Here is a 23,894-nt window from a genome sequence, read left to right as displayed (position 1 = left end):
CTCTACTCTATACTCACTACTCTATACTCACTACTCTACTCACTACTCTACTCACTACTCTACTCACTACTCTACTCACTACTCTACTCACTACTCACTACTCTACTCACTACTCTACTCACTACTCACTACTCAGCACTCACTACTCAGCACTCACTACTCTGCACTCACTACTCTGCACTCACTACTCTGCACTCACTACTCTGCACTCACTACTCTGCACTCACTACTCTGCACTCACTACTCACTACTCTGCACTCACTACTCACTACTCTGCACTCACTACTCTACTCACTACTCTCTACTCATTACTCTACTCACTACTCACTACTCTACTTTTTACTCACTACTCTACTCACTACTCTACTCACTACTCTACTCACTACTCTACTCACTACTCTACTCACTACTCTACTCACTACTCAGCACTCACTACTCAGCACTCACTACTCTGCACTCACTACTCTGCACTCACTACTCTGCACTCACTACTCACTACTCTGCACTCACTACTCTACTCACTACTCTCCACTCACTACTCTACTTTTTACTCACTACTCTACTCACTACTCTACTCACTACTCACTTCTCTAATCACTACTCTGCACTCACTACTTTACTCACCTGGTTCTAGTGTGAAATGCGCAGGGACAGTGACCCACATGTGCAGAAGATGGGGCGGGGTCCGCAGGGAGTGAGTTTAGGCCAGAAGAAAGGGCTTGGTTGAGGTGTTAAGAGTGTAAATGTTTGCAAGCCTCATCTGAGCCTATAAACCCTCCAGCCTCCTAGTTCCAGCAGCACCCATGGGTGCAGGTGAATGTCAGCTTCACTCTGTGGTGCCCATGGAAGGGTGATTTGTGGGCCTGGGGTGATTACACTTCACAGGCAGTCTAGGAATCTCTTTGAAGTCTTATGTTCGTGGTATGCTTGCTGGTGGGAGGGCGCACTTAACCATTTCTTTCTGGACAGACATAACTCAGATAAGGAGGACGCAGCCCCCTCCGCCTCCTCGCGCTGCCCATTCACCTCACACGAGAATACAGTAAATAGCGAAGAGGAGAAAAAAACTGCAAACATCTAGCCCTTGCTGGCACATGTCCGCTACTCCAGGCGAGAGGAAAAAAAAGAAGGCTGAACAGTCATGTGCGCGCATCATCGGCAGAGCTGAGGTGATTGTCAGCCCAGAAGGGAATGCGGATTATGTCAGAAAAGGCTCTCTTTATTAAGGGCAGCCCCACGAGGAAGCGCCGTATTTATTAGGAGGGAGGAGGCGAGCGCGGCCGTCCCGAGCAAAACTTTTACCACTTTTATTCACCTCTTACAAACTACTGCGGCAGCCGAAGTTTTTCTGTCTTTTGCTCCGATATTCCCTTTTGAGGAGTATACATTTACATTTTATTTCAAAGATTTGAAAAACAGAAACTTCCCAAAAATGAAAGTGAAGCAGCCACCAGGTATTTACAGACGGGGTAATATCAATCATAACACATTGGTGTATACGGCTCCAAACTCTTCCTCTGAAGTAATTGCCGGCGCTCCTCTCACGGCTACTTTCTGTTCTTAGAGAAAGGGTCCAAGTGTCCGCTAATGATGGCCGCAGCTCTTACAACTACTTTTCGTGTGTCCGTGGGCTGGAATGAGGTTTCTCGCGCACACAGCTCACGTGCCGCAGGACTGAGCAATAAAAAATGATGTAATATTTCACACTGTGTGATTCCGGCTTGGAGCCCGCTCGAGTGCCAGAGTCTCAGGAACACTTTTTCACATTCCCGAGTGCGCTTCGAGCGGGGGAAGCCGAAGAAATGGTGAAAAAAACAAAAGGCGCTTTATTCGAAATACACATAAACATCTTTATGAGGCGTGAACCTTGCAGTGCATTGTTGCGTACCTGTAAAAAATGTATTGTATTAAAAATATATATGTACGTTTAACTTTATTGCAACACATTCTTTTTAGCGCTCTGTAACGACGCTCAACATCCGTGATTCTGGACAAATCACTTAATCTCACCGTGCCTAACAAAACAAGGAAGCTGCGCGCTGAGCGCTGCAGAATTGTGAACGCGCCCGGCCATCTGGATTCACTAACGGAGGCACCCTGACAGCTCCTAATTATAATTTATGTACTTCTTTGCGCGAGCACGAACGAAATATGCCCAAAATGGCGGAACAAAACTACATTTACCCTATCACTTCAAGCCTATTAAAACGAAAACACAAGGAAGACGAATCACTGACCAGATGACAGAAAACGCTAAGGAATGTGTGGAATTCCTCTCACCAAGGCCCTAGGAGATACTTCTTCTTTTTTTTCTCCTTTAACATTAGTTCTCGAAACTCCTCCCAGTTTCACTGGGGAGGAGTCCGAGCCCTAAAAAGGACAAGTACTTCGAGGTGGAGACGCATAACAGAGGAGCGTGTTGGGGGGGGGGGGGGGGGGGTAACGGAAGCAACAAGCGAGGCGGACATTTGAGAGGAGGAATCAGAACAAGATAGGGGAGTGCAAGGAAACAGAGGCACTCTCAAGGAGATTTTAACGAAGTGGAAGGACACAAATCAGACAATCAAAAGGATGGTAAAGAGAAGATGCTCCAGTGAAAAGACAAACACAACAAGCATTGGCAAACCCAATAGGTCTCGGCCAAGCAAGAGCTATTGGCTTTGCCAACGTGTCTTTGCTATGTTGTACACCAGCATGGCTGCTGTTCAGCAGGGCTAAAAGTGAGTGGAATAGAGTGGAGTGGCATAGCATAGAGTGGAGTATCGTAGAGCGGAGTGGCGTAAAGTGGAGCCCAGTGGAGTGAAGTGGCGTAGAGTGCCGCGAGTGTCATGGCGTAGAGTAGTGTGTTGTGAGGGGAGGGGGGTCAAAGTGTTGTGGAAGGTCATAGAAATGAGGGTCGTAGATTAAAGTGGAGTATAATGTCGTGGAGTGACCTAGAACAGAGTGTCGTGGAGTAGAGTGACATGGAGTAGAGTGTTGTGGAGTTGAAAAGAGTGGAGTGTCAGAGTGGAGGGCATAGAGTGGAATGTAGAAGGATGGCGTGCTGCAGATTGGCACAGGGAGGACTATAGTTTAAGAGTGGAGCGACGCAGAATGGAGGGGTGTAGAGTGGCAGAGCATTGAGTGGAGTGCTGCAGGGGGACGGGCTGCAGGGGGACGGGCTGCAGGGGGACGGGCTGCAGGGGGACATGCTGTCGGGCTGCAGGGGACACGGGCGGCAGGGAAGACGGGCGGCAGGGGGGACGGGCGGCAGGGGGGACGGGCGGCAGGGGGGACGGGCGGCAGGGGGGACGGGCGGCAGGGGGGACGGGCGGCAGAGGGGACGGGCGGCAGGGGGGACGGGCGGCAGGAGGGACGGGCGGCAGGAGGGACGGGCGGCAGGAGGGACAGGCGGCAGGAGGGACGGGCGGCAGGGGGGGGACGGGCGGCAGGGGGGGACGGGCGGCAGGGGGGACGGGCGGCAGGGGGGACGGGCGGCAGGGGGGGGACGGGCGGCAGGGGGGACGGGCGGCAGGGGGGACGGGCGGCAGGAGGGACGGGCGGCAGGGGGGACCGGCGGCAGGGGGGACGGGCGGCAGGGGGGACGGGGGGCAGGGGGGACGGGGGGCAGGGGGGACGGGCGGCAGGGGGGACGGGCGGCAGGGGGGGACGGGGCGGCAGGAGGGACGGGCGGCAGGAGGGACGGGGGGACGGGCGGCAGGGGGGGGACGGGCGGCAGGAGGGACGGGGGGACGGGCGGCAGGGGGGACGGGCGGCTGGGGGGACGGGCGGCAGGGGGACGGGGGGACGGGCGGCAGGGGGACGGGCGGCAGGGTGGACGGGCGGCAGGGGGGACGGGGGGAAGGGGGGACGGGGGGAAGGGGGGACGGGGGGCAGGGTGGCATAGAGTGGAGTAAAGTGGCAAGTGTTGTGGAGTGGCATAGCATTGAGTGATGTTGAGTGGAGGAGAGAAGAGTGTTGCAGTGTTCATGTAGTAGAGTGTCGTGTTGTAGAGTGGACTGGCGTAGAGTGGCATAGTGTCATACAGTGGAGTATGCATGGTGTAGTAGTGCGCTGCGATTACAGACAGCACATCTTCCATTAAAATGACCATTACATTTGCACAGACAGAGTTTTACTGATAAAACTATACAGAACACAAACAACAATGTGTGGAAATGGCATCACCAAGTGTATTGATTTACTTTAATCACATTACAATATTTGTTTCCACTATACTTCAGAATTACAAACAAATCTGCTTCATTTGTGCTTTCCTAATGTTGATGTATTCTGAAATATTTGCACCGTTCATTTAAAGACATTTACATTTTGCTGTGTGGTAGAAAAAAACAATTCTACAGCAGCTGTTCTCACATGGGTAGCCAGCAGGATTGTCATATAAACTCTCTCACTTTGAAGTCTGAGAAAGAAAACACCAAGCACCCTCAGAAGACAGAGCCGGACATCTGACCTTGGTCTTTGAATGCACAGCAAACGTGACAATATAAGAACACCATTTAAAAGCCTGTTTATAGAAAGCAAGCACTTGTGGGAGAATATAGTAAATAGACTATGCTCCACAGGAGGGGCTAGCAAACTGGACAGCCTAAAACAAATAAATCCAGCAAACAGAAAGTAAGCAGATGTGTGTTATAAACCCCAAACAGAATGGCAAGCGATTGGCAGAATCCAGGGAAGCTTTCAGAATGTCCCCAAGATGTCTTTGCAAACCAGACAGCTTCGCTGATTGGTCGGCTTTGACCTAATAAAGCCAAACAATGTAAGCACCAAGCGGGCTCTAGGTCTACTGTAAGGTTTCACTATGGTTGACAAGAGGCTTGGCCTTACCAGACAGATAAGAGCTGTCTGGCAGGTGAGACCTAAAAAGCCAATACAAGTTATGCATTTAGAACAGTGTGCACACTGACGGATGCGGCCCAGCTGTTCTCTGCAGAGACTGTACATACCGCTTCAAGCTGCTTCCAACAGGTTTCGATGTGCTGCTGTATCTTGCGGCCGTCGTGAAAATGCTGAAAAAGATAGAAATCAAATATACATAAGAAAAACGATATTGGTAAGAACCATGTATTAAAGACATTCCCGGAGACCATTTTCATGAAACGCGTAGACTTGGCTGACATATCCACTCCGTATACCTCCTTAAGTTGGGGCTTTTTGGCACAGGGGAGTGATGCAAAGATGAATCCTGCACAGGCATAGTGCCTGCACCAGGGCTGAGGCAGTAGAAGCAGCCAGGGGCTCTGACGTTAGGGTCCTGGTACTGCTTCTAGAGTTACATCTCACAAAAGGAGGCCCTGGATACACATATGGTGTTTTCCAGAATTCACAGAGTGGACTCCTTTCCTGCAGACACCAAATCAAAATATTGCTCCTTTTAGACTATTTTCCTGACTTCTAACATCAATGGGCTCTTCTAACGAGCCTCTTCCTTGTTATCAGATCACACCCTGCCCTCCTTCTCAACACAAGTAATCCACTGTCCTAGTGGTCCTAATAAACTCCTAAATGACTATTCACACTCAGCCGTTACCAAGTTATTGGGGATTCCCAGCCTGAGGACAGGGAATGATTCAAGGATGTGAATCTATGCAAGATCCAATGTTCAAGCCAATGTTGACTAGTGCCAAGAGGCATCTAACTGGACACGGAGCACAACATCAGTTTCTGCACACAACTATGATATGGGAATCACAATTTAGACCCACCAATGCAAATGTAGACTTGGAGTATTGATTTTAAACCTCGTGGCCTGCCGAAAGACACCAACATTCGGATAGATGCATCAATCATGGCCAGCGTGATGAGTTGAAATCCTCTCGTTGCTGCCAATATTTCTAAAATGCCAGGACACCAGTCAGTTTCTTCCACAGAAAAGAACTTAAGTTTCCATATTAAAGTATTCCAATTCCTATACAGTGTAAAAAACAAAGGGCTCTTAGGATAAATGCAAGGACTTTGTGAAGTTTTCCAAGGCTGAAACTGAGACATTTAGGGTCACCAGTGAGTGACCGCGTCCCTCTATCCTTGCAGTGGTGGACAGTCCAGCCCCCACTCTCAAGCTGCTCACAGAAAAAGATGTGGCGCTCTTGGCAGGTGAAAGCAAAGGATCCAGATCACCTAGAGACTAGACTTGTTGCCCACTTGTTTTTTCAGTTTACAACTTTAACAAAGGCACCCTTACAAATAGGAAACCTCTCCCCACATGTTAAGACTTGGAGAGAGACACATAGCACCAACATCAGGAGTTTAGCAAGACCCACAGTATTTGTGTATCCAATGCCAGCTGGGTGCCCTTTACACCTCTAACAAAGGCATCCTTATAAATAGGAAACCTACCTCCACATGTTAAGTCTTCAGGACTTTGGTAGGACAGGCAGTATTTTACATCCATGCAAGCCGGGTGCAGGCTGAGCTGCGGTTACAAGACGGTAGCGGTGGCCATGCCAGATAAGATGATGGTCCTTCTGGACTGGTCTGTGGCGTCCAACACCATAGATGCTCAGACTCTCTGCATAGGACTTAGTGAACCTTGTGTCCAGGGCACCGAACTTACATCACTGAGGGGTCTTTGAGTCTTTATCTAACACTATGTCTAGGCCCCCCCATTACCTAAACCGTGGGGTCCAGCGGAGCTCAACACGATCAATGGTGAGCAAGCATGTCCCCTCTTTGGCCTGCCAGCTGCACTCCTTCAGGTAACTATGTAAGCCAACAACAGTCAGATTGTGCTTGAGGTCTGGGATAGACCATCTTATGTGAAGCCGGACTTCTGCCTTCGGAGACGTTTGTCAAGGCTCGAAGGCTGTGAGCGAGACCCCAACCTCAGGCTCAAAGCACTGTTCAGTCAAGAGACCGGCGCTTCCTTCGTTTACTCACATATATAAAAATGTTGTGCATTTTTCGGTTTCTTACAAATGCTTTTACTTCATCCACAGTAATGCCTTTATCTCGCCCTCCCCAAATCATCCAGAGGCGACCTCCGGCTGGTACAGAATGCTGCTGGCCTTGGGAGCACACAGCCTCAGCACTCAACTCATTACACTGCCCATCCAACTTAGGAGCAGACCAAGCTGAATTCCCACAGCCCTGTTCTTCCCCAGGTATCACTTCTACTGGTAACCCTCTAGCAGCAGCTGGTTCTAGGGCACATGTAAGGGAGGCAGAGCCACCTCTGTTACTGCAGCCACCTCAATGCCCATCTGTGGAAGGACACAACAGTGTACGTGTAGAAAGAGCCTGAAAATCTGTCTCCAACCTTTTCAAACCCTTCACTAGAGGAAAATCTAGTGATGACAACAGAGCTTGGATACTTTTGGGCGATTTAACTGAGCTTTAAAAAGGGCCTTAAATTCAAATAGAGAAATCCATTGCACCCTTGGAGGTGCCCAGATTACACCAAGAAAGGATGTCCTGTGTAACAACTGTACGACAATGAACTGAACAGTCAGTCATCAATGTGTACTCCAAAGGAATATCATATCCAGAACTGAAAATATTAAGATTGGCCCATTGTTTGCTTAAGTCTTCAGGTGAGGGGGCGTGGTTTCGGCGCCGACCGGGGTGGCTGCGTGAGCGAGTTGCTCCGCGCCGTGTCCCGTCTTTCATCCTGCCAAACGTCGCCCCGTGTCGCCTGGTGGCTGGGAATGTGGATCGGAGGGGCCGCTGACCTCCTGGGGAGCGTTGGACCCCGGTCGGGACCCTGGCTGCTGAGTGCGGGAGGACCCAGTGCTCGGCTCACTCTGGACGGCAGACAAAGGAAAGATGGCGGCGCTGACGGCGTGAAAGCTCCGGGAGCGGAGCGGTGAGGAGCACAGGAGCAGCTGCAGGCGCCTGCGGGACCCTCGAGCGGTGGTGTGCGGAGCGGTGAGCCATAGGAGCGGGCCCGGGTTGCGGAGGAGGTCGGCGGGGATTTGCCGGCAGGAGTGGCCCCCCTCCCCCACCCGATCCCTCGGTCAGCGCGAGAGCGGAGCCTGGGACTGCGCTGTGCCGGCGGAGGCACTGCTGGACTGCGTGGCCGCTCGGCCGGACCGCAATAGGGGCCGACGGCACACGGAGGTGAGCGGCGGGCTGCTGGGGGGGGAGTCCGCCCAGGGCGCAGCTGGGATTGGAGTGGATGACCTGAGGCGCCTGTGCATTCTACGACTTGGCTTCGTTAGGGGCTGGGGTCCAGACTACCCCCGCCCGAGCATTCACCGCACTCCCTGCTGGATCGAGGTGCACTTACACCGCGCCCTGCGGCGCTTGGGCGAGGTCCTGCACGCAGTGCCCATGGCAGACCCTGGGCCCGTGCACTAACAGAGCGGCGGACAGTGACACTGGAATACTTGCCATCATTAGCTGCCTACAGCACTGCACGCTCCCAGAGACCAAGCAACATGGCTAGTGATACTGGATGCATATTGTGTTGTCCTGCTCTTCATTTTGTGAAGGTTCTCTAAAATAACAGAGCTGGTAAGCCACACGTGAAGACAAAGAAGAGAACAGGCACCGCCAACAATCCTGAACATCCCGGGACACGAGCAGATAAGGCGGTGGCCGTGGGCCCGGACCTTGGCAGGGGTCCCACCCGGTGGAGGGCAGGGATACGCCGGGCTGACGGCGTGGTACTGGGCCCCACCGTGCATGTAAATGTAAATGTAAATGTATGAAACTTATATAGCGCAGGACTTACCCTGGGGCATCTCCGCGCTTGCTTAGGGAACCCGTCCTGGTATTCCCCTGTGAGAAACCCCGGCAGGGTATCCACAAGGTGAAAGCCAGGCATACCGCTGCGAGGGGCCGATGTGGAGATTAAGCAAGCTATTGCCCAGAGTCGCAGAGTGTGACCCCGTGAGTCGAGTAGGCACCGGAGCGAGAATTGTCGAGACCGTGGAATTTATGAGCCCTAGACCCGCCGAGGCGGGGAATCGAACCCTGGTCCACGGTCGATCTCAGATTCCGGGTCTGCCGCCTCTAACCACTGAGCCACACTTCTCCACATGCATGCATGCATGGTGCCTCACGGAGACCAGTGTTGCCGGGGGCAGTGTGTTCAGCTTGCCCTGGAACCCAATTAATTCACTGGCGGCCTCTTCGGTGGAGTCTGCTCCCCCTAGCCCTGGTGGGCCTTGCGGACGTTCTATGGGTGGCTGAGGGGCGGCACGGAGTGCTCTTCCGAATTGGATATTGTAGGTTGGCCGTGAGTGGGGTGCAGCTGGCGCCGCGAGTTCCCGCTTGACCTGGGGATTGGGGAGCCGCGCTAGCTGGGACACTCCGCTGAGCGTTTCTGGTGAGCCTGGCCATTGTCCAAGGGGGCAGCTGGTGTGGCTGAATACCTGCACACAAGATGGCCGCGCAGGGGAATGGCGCCGCCGAACCGCGTGAAGGGGGAGGCCGGAGGCCGGACGACGTGAGTGGCGGTTTCCCAACGGAGGCCTCAACACAAGAACAGAGGCTAAACCTCCGCCTTGATGCTATCTTGGCCGCGATCACCGCTACGAAGGATGAGCTGCACCAAGATATTGCGCAGGTGGCGTCCGGGCTGGGCCTGCTGAGAGCGGACCACGCCAAGCTCTCTGACCGTGTGAAATCCAACGAACTACTGCTCCAGGAGCTGAAACCGGCGGTGGTCACGGCGGAGTATAAACTCGATGATGTTATCCGTCGACTGGCGATCCTGGAGCGTCGTACTGAGGACGCGGAAGGACGCAACCGCCGGAACAACGTGAGGGTGGTGGGGCTTCCAGAGAAAATTGAGAAGGGCGATGCAGTGGCTTACTTGGAGGACTGGTTCCGCACAGTGGTGGCGCCGGAGGGCCTCTCCCCCTTCTTCTCCCTGGAAAGAGCACACAGGGTGCCTGCGAAGCCTCCCCTGGAGGGCCGACCGCCCCGACCGATGGTGGCCAGACTGCTGCACTATAAGGACCGGGATCTGCTGATCCAAAGGGCGAGAGATTGCGGGCCCTTCCAGGTGGACAACAGTAAGGTGACGATATTTCCGGACTATACGCAGGAGGTGCAGCGGAGCAGGGCCTCCTTTCTGTCGGTGAAAAAAGAGCTGAGAGAGGAAGGGATCCAATACTCCTTGCTTTTTCCGGCCAAGCTGCGGATCATCGTTGATGAAAGATCTCACTTTTTCCAAACACCTGATGAAGCATGGTCCTGGCTGGAATTATATCGTGCAGGGACCGATCGGGCACACAGGCCCACCAGGGCTCGAGAGCAACCGGTCAGGGTCAGGAAGTCCCAGCGCATCCGCTCCCGGAACAGGCGCCAACGGGCCGAGCGTGAGGCGCAAATGCTGGCTGATAGACAGAGTGCGTTGGAGGCCGCGGCGAGCATCCCGGGCTCACAGCGAGATGACGCCTCCAGGGGCTCGGCTTCGGGGGGCGACGGTGAAGGTGAGAAGACCGGCGACGAAGACTCGGAGGTGGGGGGAGCGCAGGGGCCGGAGGTTACCCCGCAAACATCGGATGGTATCTTTAATGGGTGAAGCTCGGGACTGCTGAACTTTGTCTCAGGCCTGGACGCTCCTGATTTCTTTTGGACTGCCAGGTATGGGGCTGCATTAGCAGCGTGGGGCTGTGGGCGCGGGGTGGTTGCTCTGTCGTCCTGGTTCGGGGCTCCATAGTCCTCTTTAGACCCTTAAGGTCTTCTGTGGTGTCGACCACAGATTAGTGTGATGTGTTGGGTATTTGAGGTTTGGAACGGGGCTGAAGCTGGGTTACTAGGCCCTGTCCTGGGGAGGGGGGGGATGGGAGTTATGGGGTATGTTTTGCAGGGGTTGTTCAATTGCTGCGATGCGGGTCACATTTCTTGGCGAGCGCCATTGTTGGGATTGATGCTCTATGGAGACGTTACCTAATTTGAAATGTGTCACATGGAATGTCCGGGGAATTCGAACTATGGTTAAGCGCCACAAAGTACATGCCTACTTGGTGAGGCGGGGCGTTCAGATAGCGATGCTTCAAGAAACTCATTTGACGCAGCAGGAATGTGGGGCGTTACAGAGGAGGTGGCGGGGTCAGGTGTTTGGCACGACTTACTCAGCATTTGCCAGAGGGGTGTTAATATGGATCAGAGCGGGCACGCCATTCCAAGTCACGAGTCAGAAGATTGATCCGGAAGGTCGTTATGTGGTGGTGGAAGGAAGGCTGTGTGGTAGGGAAGTGGTGCTGTGCAACATCTATGCCCCCAACGCTGATCAGGCACATTTCTTTGAGGGTTTGTCGCGCTCACTGGCGTATTATTTGGCGGGCCCTATATTGCTGGCGGGGGATTTTAACTCTATTTCGGATGTGCTGTTGGACAGGTCACACCCGCCTTTGGTAGACTCCCCAGTGCGCAGACTTGCAACTCATAGGCGGGACTGGCAGGAGAGGTGGGGCTTAGTGGATGTATGGCGAGCGCAGCACCCCGAAACTCGAGATTATTCCTACTTCTCAGCACTGCATGATCTGCATGTTCGATTGGATTCGGTGCTGTGTTGTGAGTCTCTGGCGCAGGTGGTGATTCACTCTGAGTACTTGTCTAGAACCATCTCGGACCATAACCCACTGCTGATTTTTGTACAATGGCAGTTGGCGAGGTCGCCGGTCCCTACGTGGAGACTTCGCCCGGAGACGCTGGAGGACCCGGTGTTCTGTGACACGGTCCGACAGGGCATAGACGACTACTTCACGGTCAATGCTGGGTCGACAGCGACTAGAGCGAGTGAATGGGATGCGATGAAAGTGGTGGTGAGGGGGGTGTGTATGGGACGGTTTCTGACTGTGAGAGGGACGGTGCTGAATGACCTCGCGAAGGCGGAGGAAGTGCTGAGAGGGGTGGAACGCCAGCGACCCGAGAAGCCGGAGCTGCAAAACAGCTTGTTACGTGCTAAGGAGGCGGTGGCGACTGAGACGGAGAGATTGCGGTGCTATGATTATAAGTTGTATGCGGTGAAAGTGCATGAGGAGCGCGATAAAGTGGGCACGCTCCTTGCGAAGCTGGCTGACCCGAACCCTAGAGGTTGCCCGGTAATGAGTGTGCGACTGGAGGATGGGGAGGTGGTCTATTCGCAGTCAGCGGTCCTGGGGCGCTTTCAATCCTACTACACGGGTCTGTACACCAGCCACCTCGAAGTGGAAGCCACGGACATTGGCGATTATTTAGATCAGATCCCTTTGCCGGTATTGGGTGAGGAGGAAGCCCGGGATCTGGGGGGCCCTGTCACCCTGGCCGAAATCAGAGGCGCAATTAGTCATATGGCGCGGAACAACACCCCTGGGGTTGATGGGTTGCCGATCGAGTTTTATGCCACATTTATGGCAGTACTGGCGCCCAGACTGCAGGTTGTGTATGCGGAGGCGAAACAATTGGGGCGGTTGCCTGACTCTATGACGGAGGCGCTGGTTGTGCCCCTGCTGAAGCCGGGCAGGGATGCTTTAGATGTCTCTTCTTATCGTCCGTTGTCTATGCTGACTGTGGATTATAAGATTTTGAGCCGTATCCTAGCCACCCGGCTCCTACCACTGATGACCGCGTTGGTGCATAGGGATCAAGCGGGGTTTATCCCCTCTAGGAGCACCTCGATGAATATCCGTCGGCTGATTGGGGTCATTGATAGTGCTGCCTTGGCGGATCCAGGCCCGGTAGTGCTGACGGTTGATATTGAAAAGGTGTTTGATAGCTTGGAATGGGATTTTTTAGATGGCGTGCTGTTAAAGTTCGGGGTTGGGGAGGGGTTCCGGGGCTGGACGAGAGTGCTTTATTCCTCGGCTAAGGCGCGGGTGCGGCTGGGGACCTTGGTCTCCTCGGTTTATCCGGTCTGTAGGGGCACGAGGCAGGGCTGCTCGCTATCCCCACTGCTCTTTGCTCTGGCAATGGAGCCCCTAGCGGCACAGGCGAGAACAGGAGTTGTGTTCGACGGCATTGCGCAGGGAATTGACTCGCATTATATATCGTTGTATGCCGACGACTTGTTACTATACCTGGCGGACGCTGGAAGGGCTCTGGAGGGCGCGGTGGACATGTTGGGCAGGTTCGGGAAGCTCTCAGGCCTCCGGGTGAACTGGACTAAGACTTGTGTGTTTCCGCTGCGAAAGACCACGCTCTGCCCGCAGCTCACGAGGCCGGTGGTGTGGGAATCATCTTGTTTTGTTTACTTGGGAGTGCGCATCTACCATGACGCGGCGAACCTCCTTGAGGGGAATGTGGGGCGTTGTATTAGGGCGCTGAGAGGCAGTATGGACTTCTGGGCATCTCTTCCACTGTCTGTACTGGGCCGTGTGGCGCTGTTGAAAATGGTGGCACTCCCGAGGCTCCTCTACTATTTTAGAACGCTGCCGGTATGGATCCCGCAGAGTATCTTTAGGGAACTGAAGACGTTGGTGACTGGCTTTCTCTGGGGCCTCGGTCGCAGACGGGTAGCATTGTCCACCCTGCTGAGACCCAAGTGTGAGGGAGGGATGGCCGTCCCCGACTACGAGTTGTATTATCTGGCAGCGCAGCTCCAGGTCCTGACGCAGAACGTGGCCAGAGAATTCAGGGGGCCTGAAGAAGGCCGGGGGGGTCGGCATTCAGAGGCATGTCTTGTAGTCTATCGTGATGCAGCAGAGGCTGGCCAGTAGGGACCTCATGGTGGAGGAATGGACATTCAGATTGTGTTGGAACAGGTACATGAAGAGGGCTGGGAAGCGCCGGCCATACGCCCCGGAGATTCCGTTGGGAATGCTCACTGCCTTGCCGCACGGGGGTGATTGGTCCAGATTATTAGAGTGGGAGGACCTGGGCTTGCAGATGGTAGGAGACCTCTATGTGGACGGGACGCTGGCCCCGTTCCAGACCTTACAGGAGCAGTATGGCCTGCCGAGTGGAACCTTCTTGCTGCATGCGGCGGTTGTCGCGGCTCTGCAGAAGCATTGGGGGGGCGGATTGGCTGCACCGGAGATGACGGCGGTGTGCCAATATGTGGTGATGGCAGCGGGCACCGTCAAGGCGGTGACCTGCCTCCACAATAGGATGCTAAATGAAGGTCTGGCCCCATTAGTTGAGTTGAAGTCGCGCTGGGAGACCAGCGTCGGTAGGCAAATCCCGGACGCCGTATGGGGTCAGGTACTATACAGGACCTGGAAAGGGACGAGGAACGCGAGATTCCAACAGGTGCATTATTTTGTGATCCATAGGGCATATCTGACCCCGGAGAGGTTACGTCGACACTTCCAGGTGCTTGGTGCCATGTGCCCCCGATGTTTGGAACCGGCGGTGGATCTTGACCACATGCTGTGGGGTTGCCCGAAATTGGGAGACTACTGGTCCGAGGTAGGGGACCTCTTGAATGCTGTCACAGATCGGGAGGTGGACTTTGACATGGCCGCATGCCTGCTTCTTTGGTTCCCGCATACCAAAAAGACCAAGGTTACGAGCAAATTCATTGGGCTGGGACTGATACTGGCGCAGCGTGAGATCACTTGGCATTGGAAGTCTAAAGAGGGGCCGTCAGTACGGAGGTGGAGGAATGAATTGGTGAAGTGGTCGAGCTGTGAGAGTGTGTTACGAATGCGCCAAGCGACTAGAACTAGTAATGAGAAGAGCTTGGACCTGGCGCGGTCATGGGAGCTGGTGGTGCAGGCTTTACGGGACTACCTGACTGAAGGCGAAGAAACTGACCAGTTATAGGCAGGGATTCCGTGTGACTACTTGCTAGCCAACACTTCCTGATAGTTGTACCTCTGGAGCAGGAGGGGGATGGTGGAACCCGCATTAGCAGCAGTTGGGGGGAGGGTACTGAGAAGGGATCGTAGGTGGGGGTGGTTTGCCGGCTAGCGGCAGCCTCCCGGAACCGGATGGCCCAGGGAGGTAGTTGTGGTGACTTCGTGATTTGACATTGGAGTGGCCTAAGATTGGATGGGGAGGGTGGGTAGGTTGTTTTGGGATAAAAGCAGAAACGAAGCACTACATTTGACCTGTGTCCCGGTTAGGGTGTGCACCGAGGTATCTCCAGTGAACTGACTCATTGAAGCGCCGCCCAGCCTCCGGGATGTGGGCTAATCGGCTGTGTATTGTATTCATATCGCACTGTATGCTGGGTGCCGTCGGTGTATGGGTTGACTTGTTGGATGGTTCTATTCATGATTCTGCAATAAAAATATATTTTAAAAAAAAAAAAAGTCTTCAGGTGACATCACAGTGCTGAAACAACTACCCCCAGTCCTTCGCACACGTATGCGCAAGGACAGAAAATAAATAAAACAGAACGGTCTTGACAAGTCTGTTCAACACGTGAGCTTGTCTAATCATCAAGAAATAGGCTGCTACGGTGAGCAGGTATCATCGCAACACGACAAAAGAGATGATTGGTGATCGCAACATGATAAAGGAGGTGACAGGTGATCGCAACACGACAAAGGAGGTGACAGATGATCGCAACACGACAAAGGAAGTAATAGGTGATCGCAATACGACAAAGGAGGTGATAGGTGATCGCAACACGACAAAGGAGGTGATAGGTGATCGCAACACGACAAAGCGGGTGATAGGTGATCGCAACACGGCAAAGGAGGTGACAGGTGATCGCAACACGACAAAGGAGGTGACAGGCGATCGCAACTCGACAAAGGAGGTGATAGGTGATCGCAACATGACAAAGGAGGTGATAGGTGATCACAACACGACAAAGGAGGTGATAGGTGACCGCAACACGACAAAGGAGGTGATAGGTGATTGCAACACGACAAAGGAAGTGATACGTGATACAACACGACAAATGAGGTGATAGGAGATCGCAACATGACAAAGGAGATGATAGATGATTGCAACATGACAAAGGAGGTGATAGGTGATACAACGCTACAAAGGAGGTGATAGGTGATCGCAACACGACAAAGGAGAAGATAGGTGATCGTAACACGACAAAGGAGGTGACAGGTGATCGAAACACGACAAAGGAAGTGACAGGTGATCGCAACACGACAAACAAAGTGATAGGTGATCGCAACACGACAAAGGAAGTGATAGGTGATCACAACACGACAAAGGAAGTGATAGGTGATCGCAATACGACAAAGGAGGTGATAGGTGATCGCAACACAACAAAGGAGGTGATAGGTGATCGCAACACAACAAAGGAGGTGATAGGTGATCGCAACACGACAAAGGAAGTGTCATATAGCTCCTGTATATCCTTATATCGTGTTAAGTTAGCATAGGTACATTTGAGGTTTAAACGCCATTTTTCTTTCTTGCAACTTCTGCACACGACACTTAATTGTTGACTTAGCTTTCAACCTAGTAGTTTGCCGTGGTGTATGTGAGAATAATATGTTATTGCTCTGATATCAGCTTTGCTTAATAAACTATGTCTGCACGAAGAGTGCTGAAGTTTCAGGAACAACACGATACGGAATTGTTATGAGGTCTGATCTCCACGCCTTCATAGTCATAACACAAGTGCAGCCTTTGCCAACTCTGGCTTCAGGCGGGATTGATATTGCTTGGCACGAAACACATAGAAAACACTTGATGCGGTGCACATGCAGAGAGAGCTGGTGTATGCTGATGTGATTCCTTCATGCTAGGACACTAAGGTATGGGCCCGCCCTAAAACAACCCAAAGAGACCTTCTTAGCTAATAATATAATATATGTGTTAGGGAGGGTGAGATATAAGTGTTGTTAACTCTTATTCATTACAGCATGTTAACATGCTGTCACCATTCGCTTTTTATGTCTTAGTAACTATGCTGATAATTTTGCTACTGATAATAAGTATACTTGTATTATCTAAGATACTGCGCCTGAGAAGACGGCATTAGTAAATAAACATTTCAAATGCACATGTGTCTTCTTTACTCCATGTTCTGGTTTGTCATGATAATATAACGAAAGAGTGTTCATGAGTCCCACGTACCCTGAGGTACTATAAGTTCATGTTCTGGTTTGTCTAAACTTTGGGAGTTTGAGACGTCCAATGAGACACTGTAGCTAGCTCGGTAAGGGGTGAGGTGGTTGCTAAGGTGAGTTTTGGGACACCCTAATTCGCCGAGGTTCCACTCCTCTGTGCACAGTTCTGTGTGAGAACAGAAACCCTGCGACATGGCGCCCAACGGTTTCGGTGGTCTTATATCATGACACTCGAGTAGTTTATCGTTCATACCTTAACCCCTTCACCTCCGTTTCCGGAAAGCGGGGTGTCGGTGAAACCTACCTATTTTTTAAAATAGGTCTCATTCAAGCTTGATTCTTTCTTAAACGGTTTCTTTGAATTACTACCCAGTTGTGCTACAAAGTATTCTTTGTGTTTTCTTGTTTCCAGTGTTGTCATGGCGGCGGTGGCTATTGCGCAGCATAGTCGCGTAGCGGTACGCAACCATCTTCAGACGTACCAAGTCCCGGTAGATGGTATGGCTGTGATTTTCGTGGTATGTGCAGATCCGGCGTTCCCTTACGAGTTGTTTTACTCTTGGGTTACGTTTCCGGCTGTGGACGCTAATACTGGTTTGTTCCACTCCTACACCGCCTCGGATGTCCCGGCTGAGTATACACCGTACAGGGCATTGGAAATACCTATTGATCATTGGCAGCATCGAGTTTGGTTTGATGGCGCCCTCCCCCACTCTTTGTCAGCAGCGAGGTTAGGTCCACTCTCAATTCCAGGTACAAATTGGCCTGCGTTGGGTGGCTTTACCCCGCACCCGAATCACGGCGCTTGTACCCTGCAGGAAATTCGTAGGCTGCATGTTGTTTCCATTTCCGTGATTCGTGCATTAGTGCAATACATCGGTCGCCACCTGCCTGGTGGTCCCCAGGGGGGTGCGGCCGTTCCCATGGATCGAGGCGGAATGCGTCTCAATCCAGTGATGGTTAATTCGGTTTTTGGTGCTCGTCCAGTTGACAACGATGACTTCCCATTCTGGCTAGCAGAGAAGTTTGATCAACTGGAGGCGGTTTTTCCGAATTCTACTCCTGCTGATAAGCATAGAATGTTAACGATTACTCTACCGAAGGATTTAACTCCTGAACTTGTTGACTGTGAAAGCTGGGGAAAAACATTTGCGGCAGTTTATACACGGTGCTTCGGCACCCCGTCTATGACTGCCCTGCCTGATATCATTAGACGTGTTCAGAATGATCACGGTCCAGAGGAAGCGGTTGAATTGGGTATGCGCCTGTGTGGTTCTTTTGAGATTGTATGTGATCTCATTCTCTCCAATGTTAAAGGAGATGCAGTTAACTTTCAGGTGTCGAATGCTTTGGCTGCTCTGCCCGATGCCGACAAACCCCGACAGTTAGCAAAGATTGTGGTGGCCGCTTATAAGACAATTGGCCGCACAAGTAGAGGTCTGAAATATTTTCCAGTAAAGGAGAAAAAACAACCTCAGGGACAATCTGCAGTGACAGATGTCCAGCCCAAGTCCAAAAAACAAAATTGGCCTAAGAAACAGACACAGGGGAAGCAGAATACACAGACTCAGGATTCTTTTCCTGCAGTACAAGCACCTGCGCCAACAGAAAAAGTTTATGATTTGCGCGATCGCGCGATGATTAAATCACCTGATCGATTTCAGGGTTCTGATCAACGCTCTCCTCGTTCCTTTCAGGAAACATCGGTCCCGAAGACCACTGGAGGAGGGGGTGGACGTGGACGTGGTGGCCAACAAGGACGTGGTCAGTCCCGCCAGACGGACGGCGCAGTGAAGCAGGAGGATTCTACGCCTAAGCGTCCGCAGTTTGCGAAAAAGAAAGTCGCAGCCTTAACAGCGCATAGATATGCCACAGATAGTGAGAACGCGGCTTCGGAATCTGACGGGGGCTCTGACCTTGCTGGACAGCGCGGCGGAGATTACCATAGTCAGAGAGGCGCTCCGTCCACTACTGAGGGTGACAGCGACTGAAGTGTTTGTTGTAATAGAAACAGCCGATACGAGATTAGCTCCCCCTGAAAGACTTTTTGAAATTGTCCTGTTAATTGAAGGTGACATACAGCGTACTGTCAGAGGGGTATTTTGGGAGAACCTTTCGTCTACGTACGACATTTTGCTTTCCGAGGCTGACTGGCCCCCACCTTTTGTGCTCGCAGCGCCGCGAGGGGAGGAGGTAATCCTTCCCAGTTTCGCGCACACTGTCTCGACTGAGCATGCGCAGCATTTTGCAGAAGAGTGGGCTCGGGCTCTTGCACCGGCTCTCTACCGCAACCAATGTGGTTGGGACAAATTGTCCCCTTGCCACGAAATTCCTTTGCGGTCTGAGCCGCAGCCTCAGCCTCAATATCCCATACGGCGTGAAGCTAAAGCTGCCGTCGCAGAAATCCTTGAACAATTGGAATATCAGGGAGTTATTGAAACGTGTGTGTCACCAATGAATAATCCCCTTTTTACTGTGACCAAACCTGACGGATCATATCGTTTGGTATTGGATTACCGGCATTTGAACTCGCATTGCCGTAACTGTGCAGTACAGAATACTCACGGCTCTGCGCTAGTGGATAGTCTAGTGCGTAAGCGTTTCAAGACAACGCTTGACATATCCAACGGTTTTTATGCCCACAGACTGGATAGCTTTAGCTCCCAATGGACAAGTTTTACGTCCGCTGGTGTGCAAAAATGCTTCCGGCGACTCCCAATGGGCTACAAAAATAGTCCTGGTGTCTTCACCTCAAGAATAGTCACTCTATTGGAGAATATCGATCCAGATGCATGTTCTTATGTGGATGACATTTATCTCACAGACGACGAAATTTGGATGCATCTGTGTCGAGTGAATTCAATAATTTGTAACTTTGCAGATATGGGTTACAAGTTTAATTTTGCAAAATCGCACATTGCAGAACACACAGTGTTGTTCCTCGGCTATGAGCTGAACAATGAAGGTCGAGGATTGGCTCCTCACTTCCTGGAGAAATGCACACAGTTGTGCGCTCCTACAACACTGAAAAAATTACAGTCTTTACTGGGCTTCTTGAATTTCGGCAGAACTTATGTCCCGGAATATGCCCAGCGTATCAAGCCTTTGTATGCTTTGATACAACCCACTTTTTCAAAATCATGCTGGCTGCCTGAGCATTCGGCCATTTTGCAATCTTTGCAGGCCGATCTGCTCGCTTCTAAATACTTACTGACTCGTGATAACCACACCAATCTGGTGATAAGAATTATTCCAGGGGCGGTGGGTTTCACGTACCTGACTTTCAATGAAGGTGACACAGTACCTATTGCTTACAAGTCACACTTGTACACTTCGGCTGAATTGCGGTTTCCCACTGTGGAGAAAGTTTTAACTGCTGTACAGATGGCGATTCTTAAAGAACGAGCACTGTCGCAGGGGAAACGCATGTTGGTGGTAACACCCTGTCCTCATTTGGAGGCAGTCACGAAAGCCAGTGTACCAAATTCAAAAGCTTTGCACCCTCGGTGGATTCAGTGGGCTGCGTCATTGACATCCACGGATGTCACGTTTATTTTTGACGCCTCCTTACGGTCGCAAGAGTACTTGCATTATGAATTCGTTCATCCTGCTCCTCTGGCTATGCGACCTTTGGAGGACTTCCATTGCATCATTTACACTGATGGGTCGGCGCAGGTTGCGCATGGCTCTAAACATGCCTACGTTTCCGCATGTGCCATTGTGGTCGGTGCTATGTTGAATGATGAGTTCATTTCCAGGGAAGTGCACACGTTGCCCCTGGGTGACTGCACCGCGCAATTAGCAGAGCTTCGTGCACTCTTACTAGCGTTAGAGTACGCGGATTCAAGTGTTACTACTCTGATTGTAAGTGATTCTTACTACTGTGTCCAGTCTTACAATGAAAACTTGTTCTTTTGGATTCAAAATGATTTTCATGATTCCAAGGGTAGCACAATAAAACACAAAATGATCTGGGTTCGAGTGGCAGAGCTTAAGGCTCTGTTGCCTCTCGTTTATGTGATTCATACTCTCGGTCATCAACGTGTGGGAGTTCACGCTGTTGGCAACTCGCTTGCTGATGAAGCAGCGAAATCAGCAGTATCTACATACTTAGTTGCAGCGGTTACTAGGTCAAAAACCAAGATTGATAGCGACATCTTGGCAGCGATTGCTGCCTCTGAGAAGGGAAGTAAACATCCTGCGGGATTCCCTTCGAAGTACAAATACCACTTAAGTCCCGAAAAGGTTCCTTTTGTGACAATTCCTGATGTTGGGGAACGGCTGATTCCCAACTCGGATCGCAGAGCAGACTTGATTACAGCGGCACATGAAGGTGTGGCGTCTGCGCATGCGGGCGTCTCAGCCACTGTAACTCAATTACAACACCGTTTCTGGTGGCGGGGACTGTACAAACAGACGCGTGATTATGTCCTGCTTTGTGACATATGCCAGCAGATTAAACCTTCGACTGCTACGCGTCCGCCACAGACTCAGTTGTACATTTCTAATAAACCGCTGGGTTGTGTTTATTTAGATCACTGCGGTCCTTTTTCATCTGATACTGCGTATAAATACATCTTAGTAGCAGTTGACTCATGCACACGCTTTGTGTGGGTTTGGCCACATCGCAGCGCTGATTCACGGACTGTCATTAGAGATTTGCGTGTCTTTATAGGGATTTTTGCCTGTGGTACCTTCCATTCGGATCAGGGTCCGGCTTTCGCCTCTAAGGCGTATAAGGATGCCATGACTTCGATGGGGGTCCAAGTCAAGTTTTCGTCACCCTACAGACCTGAGGGTAATAGTGTAGTTGAACGAATGAACCGTGATTTAAAGCAATCTTTGACAGCCCGGGTTATAGGCACTGGCAGAAACTGGCTGGCTCACCTCTATGGCGTGCAGCGTGCTCTTAATAATCTCCCTAGAAGGTCTCTGGGTGGGCGGACCCCATACGAAATGCTCTTTGGAATCAAGATGTACGTCCCTGACCTTGACGGTCTAGACTATGTGGTTCGCGCCACTTCCTTTGACGCAGATGAACATTGCAATGTTTTACAGAATCTACAAAAGACCAGAGACAGTCTTGCAAAGGAACATTTGCCCTCCACGTCGGATGATGCGTTGCAGATCCCGGTAGTTGGCTGGCTACCCCAAGTTGGAGAACTGGTTCGGGAGAAGATCGATAACAAAAAAGAATTTGGACCTTCCTATCGAGCTCCGGTTCCCGTCGTTGGAGTGAAGGGCACAAGAACAGTCATTTTACCACCTCTTCCTGGTCGTAAGGAAAACAGGTTTATTTCAATTGACAATGTCAAGATACACAGAGTGGCCGATTCTTCTTAGCATGACACCGGCTGTTTCCTGTCCTTCCATTGTGAGAAATTCTGTTATGCCAGCTGCTTCTAATAATTTGAAGTAAATCTTTATTTCGGCCAACGGCCATAAAAGACACACATATATACATTAACTCATACATTTAGAACACAATATATGCGTGAAATCAATTAAGACAATAATTACAATAATATGGTGTAAAATTAATTCTCATCAAATAAATCAAGGACATAGTTCATTCAGCGGGAAACACAAGTTTTTAGCAGCAAAATTCACTATTTAAAAGTTATCCATCTTCAAAGCACCTGTCCCATTTTCTTTCGGACAATAAAAACTGAGTAAAGAAACCTACTGATACTAAACACAATGAACTGTGTAGTATTTGTTTTTAGGATCCTGTATGCTATAGAGCAAGATCTAGTTCCTAAGAGAGCACACATAGGTTTGAGCCATCTTTTCCGAGCTTTCAGATATGCTTTACATATGAACAACATATGGACCTCATTCTCATTACATAAATCTGAGCACATAGGACATCTCTCACTTGTACTATTAGGACAATCCAGTTTTTTGTTTGTCCAACGCTCAATGTTGGAGTTCAGCATGAGGTTCCCATACCTGAACTTCAGGAAGAGAGTCTTGGCAAGGGGCGGCTCTATTTCATCCAAGAACGGTTCAAAACATGGTTCGCTTTTGAAGGTTAAGAAATGTTTTGTTAGGGTGCCAATTCTACTATCATGAATATGTCTATCATTCATGAAGCACCAGTATGCTCTTTTTACCGTATTTTTAGCAAGAGCTGGTAGGTTCTCTGGGTTTTCCCAGAACGAACTCAACCCCAGATTATCGAACCATTTTTTAACATGTCCGAACCACCGAAGGGAATTGAAAGAATCTAGATTTAATACTTCTTGGAGACCCTTTCTGTAATCTACCAGTTCCGGAGTGGACCAAATCCTTATCCAGAACATTAGCGGTCTTAAGATAGTTAGGTGGTCGGTTCGTTTGAAGTTCAAATCGAGATGGAGAGGTATTAGTGGTGTGCTGGTTGGAACCCTTACAATTGATCTCATGAATTTGTTATCGAGGCCTTGAAAACACTCCCTGGCCCAAGGTCCCCATATCTCAGCCCCATATAAAGCTGCAGACTGAATTTTAAATTTAAAAAGTTCAAGTACGGGAGTTATACTTTTGCTTGTACTTGCATTCAATCTACAGATTATAGGTTTTACATTATGGGCATATGACACCTTACTTTTTTCGATTTGAGCCTTCCATGTTAATTTAGAATCGAGTACTACCCCCAAATAAGTAAAATTCTCCACAGTACCTAAAGTTTCCCCATTCAGGGTCAGGTTCCCTTTATCCGGTCTAATAGGGTTTAAAGCCATACATTTTGTTTTATCAACATTTATTTCTAGCCCTTTGGTCACACAGTAGCTGCTGAAGGAGTTTAAGAGTGCCTGGAGGCCCTTCTTAGTTTGGGATATTAAGATGGTATCATCCGCGAAGAGCAACGCAGGCACTCTCTCTCCATTCAGCTGTGGTGAGTCGTTATTGCAAGCATTGAGATAATCAGGCACATCATTAACAAAAATAGAAAACAAGGTGGGGGCCAGGACGCATCCCTGTCGGACACCACGCTTAATCGGGATGTCACGCGTCAGTTCACCTTTCGGACCCCATTTGATGTTTGCG

General features: G+C 50.9%; 1 protein-coding gene across 17 annotated transcripts in view; it reads right to left on the bottom strand.

The window, feature by feature from the left end:
* Positions 1 to 23,894, bottom strand: part of FNBP1 (formin binding protein 1) — an 878,539-nt gene that overhangs the window by 472,539 nt on the left and 382,106 nt on the right. For all 17 annotated transcript variants that reach the window (XM_078646220.1, XM_078646221.1, XM_078646222.1 and 14 more), the window contains one exon: positions 4,950 to 5,012. In XM_078646220.1, the coding sequence (XP_078502346.1) occupies positions 4,950 to 5,012 (63 nt within the window). The remainder of the gene's footprint in view (positions 1 to 4,949; positions 5,013 to 23,894) is intronic.

This window comes from Lissotriton helveticus, chromosome 5_1 (assembly GCF_964261635.1).
Source record: "Lissotriton helveticus chromosome 5_1, aLisHel1.1, whole genome shotgun sequence".
Taxonomy (NCBI): domain Eukaryota; kingdom Metazoa; phylum Chordata; class Amphibia; order Caudata; family Salamandridae; genus Lissotriton; species Lissotriton helveticus.
Note: the sequence above shows the minus strand (reverse complement) of the source record. Positions and strands in the feature narration are given on the sequence as shown.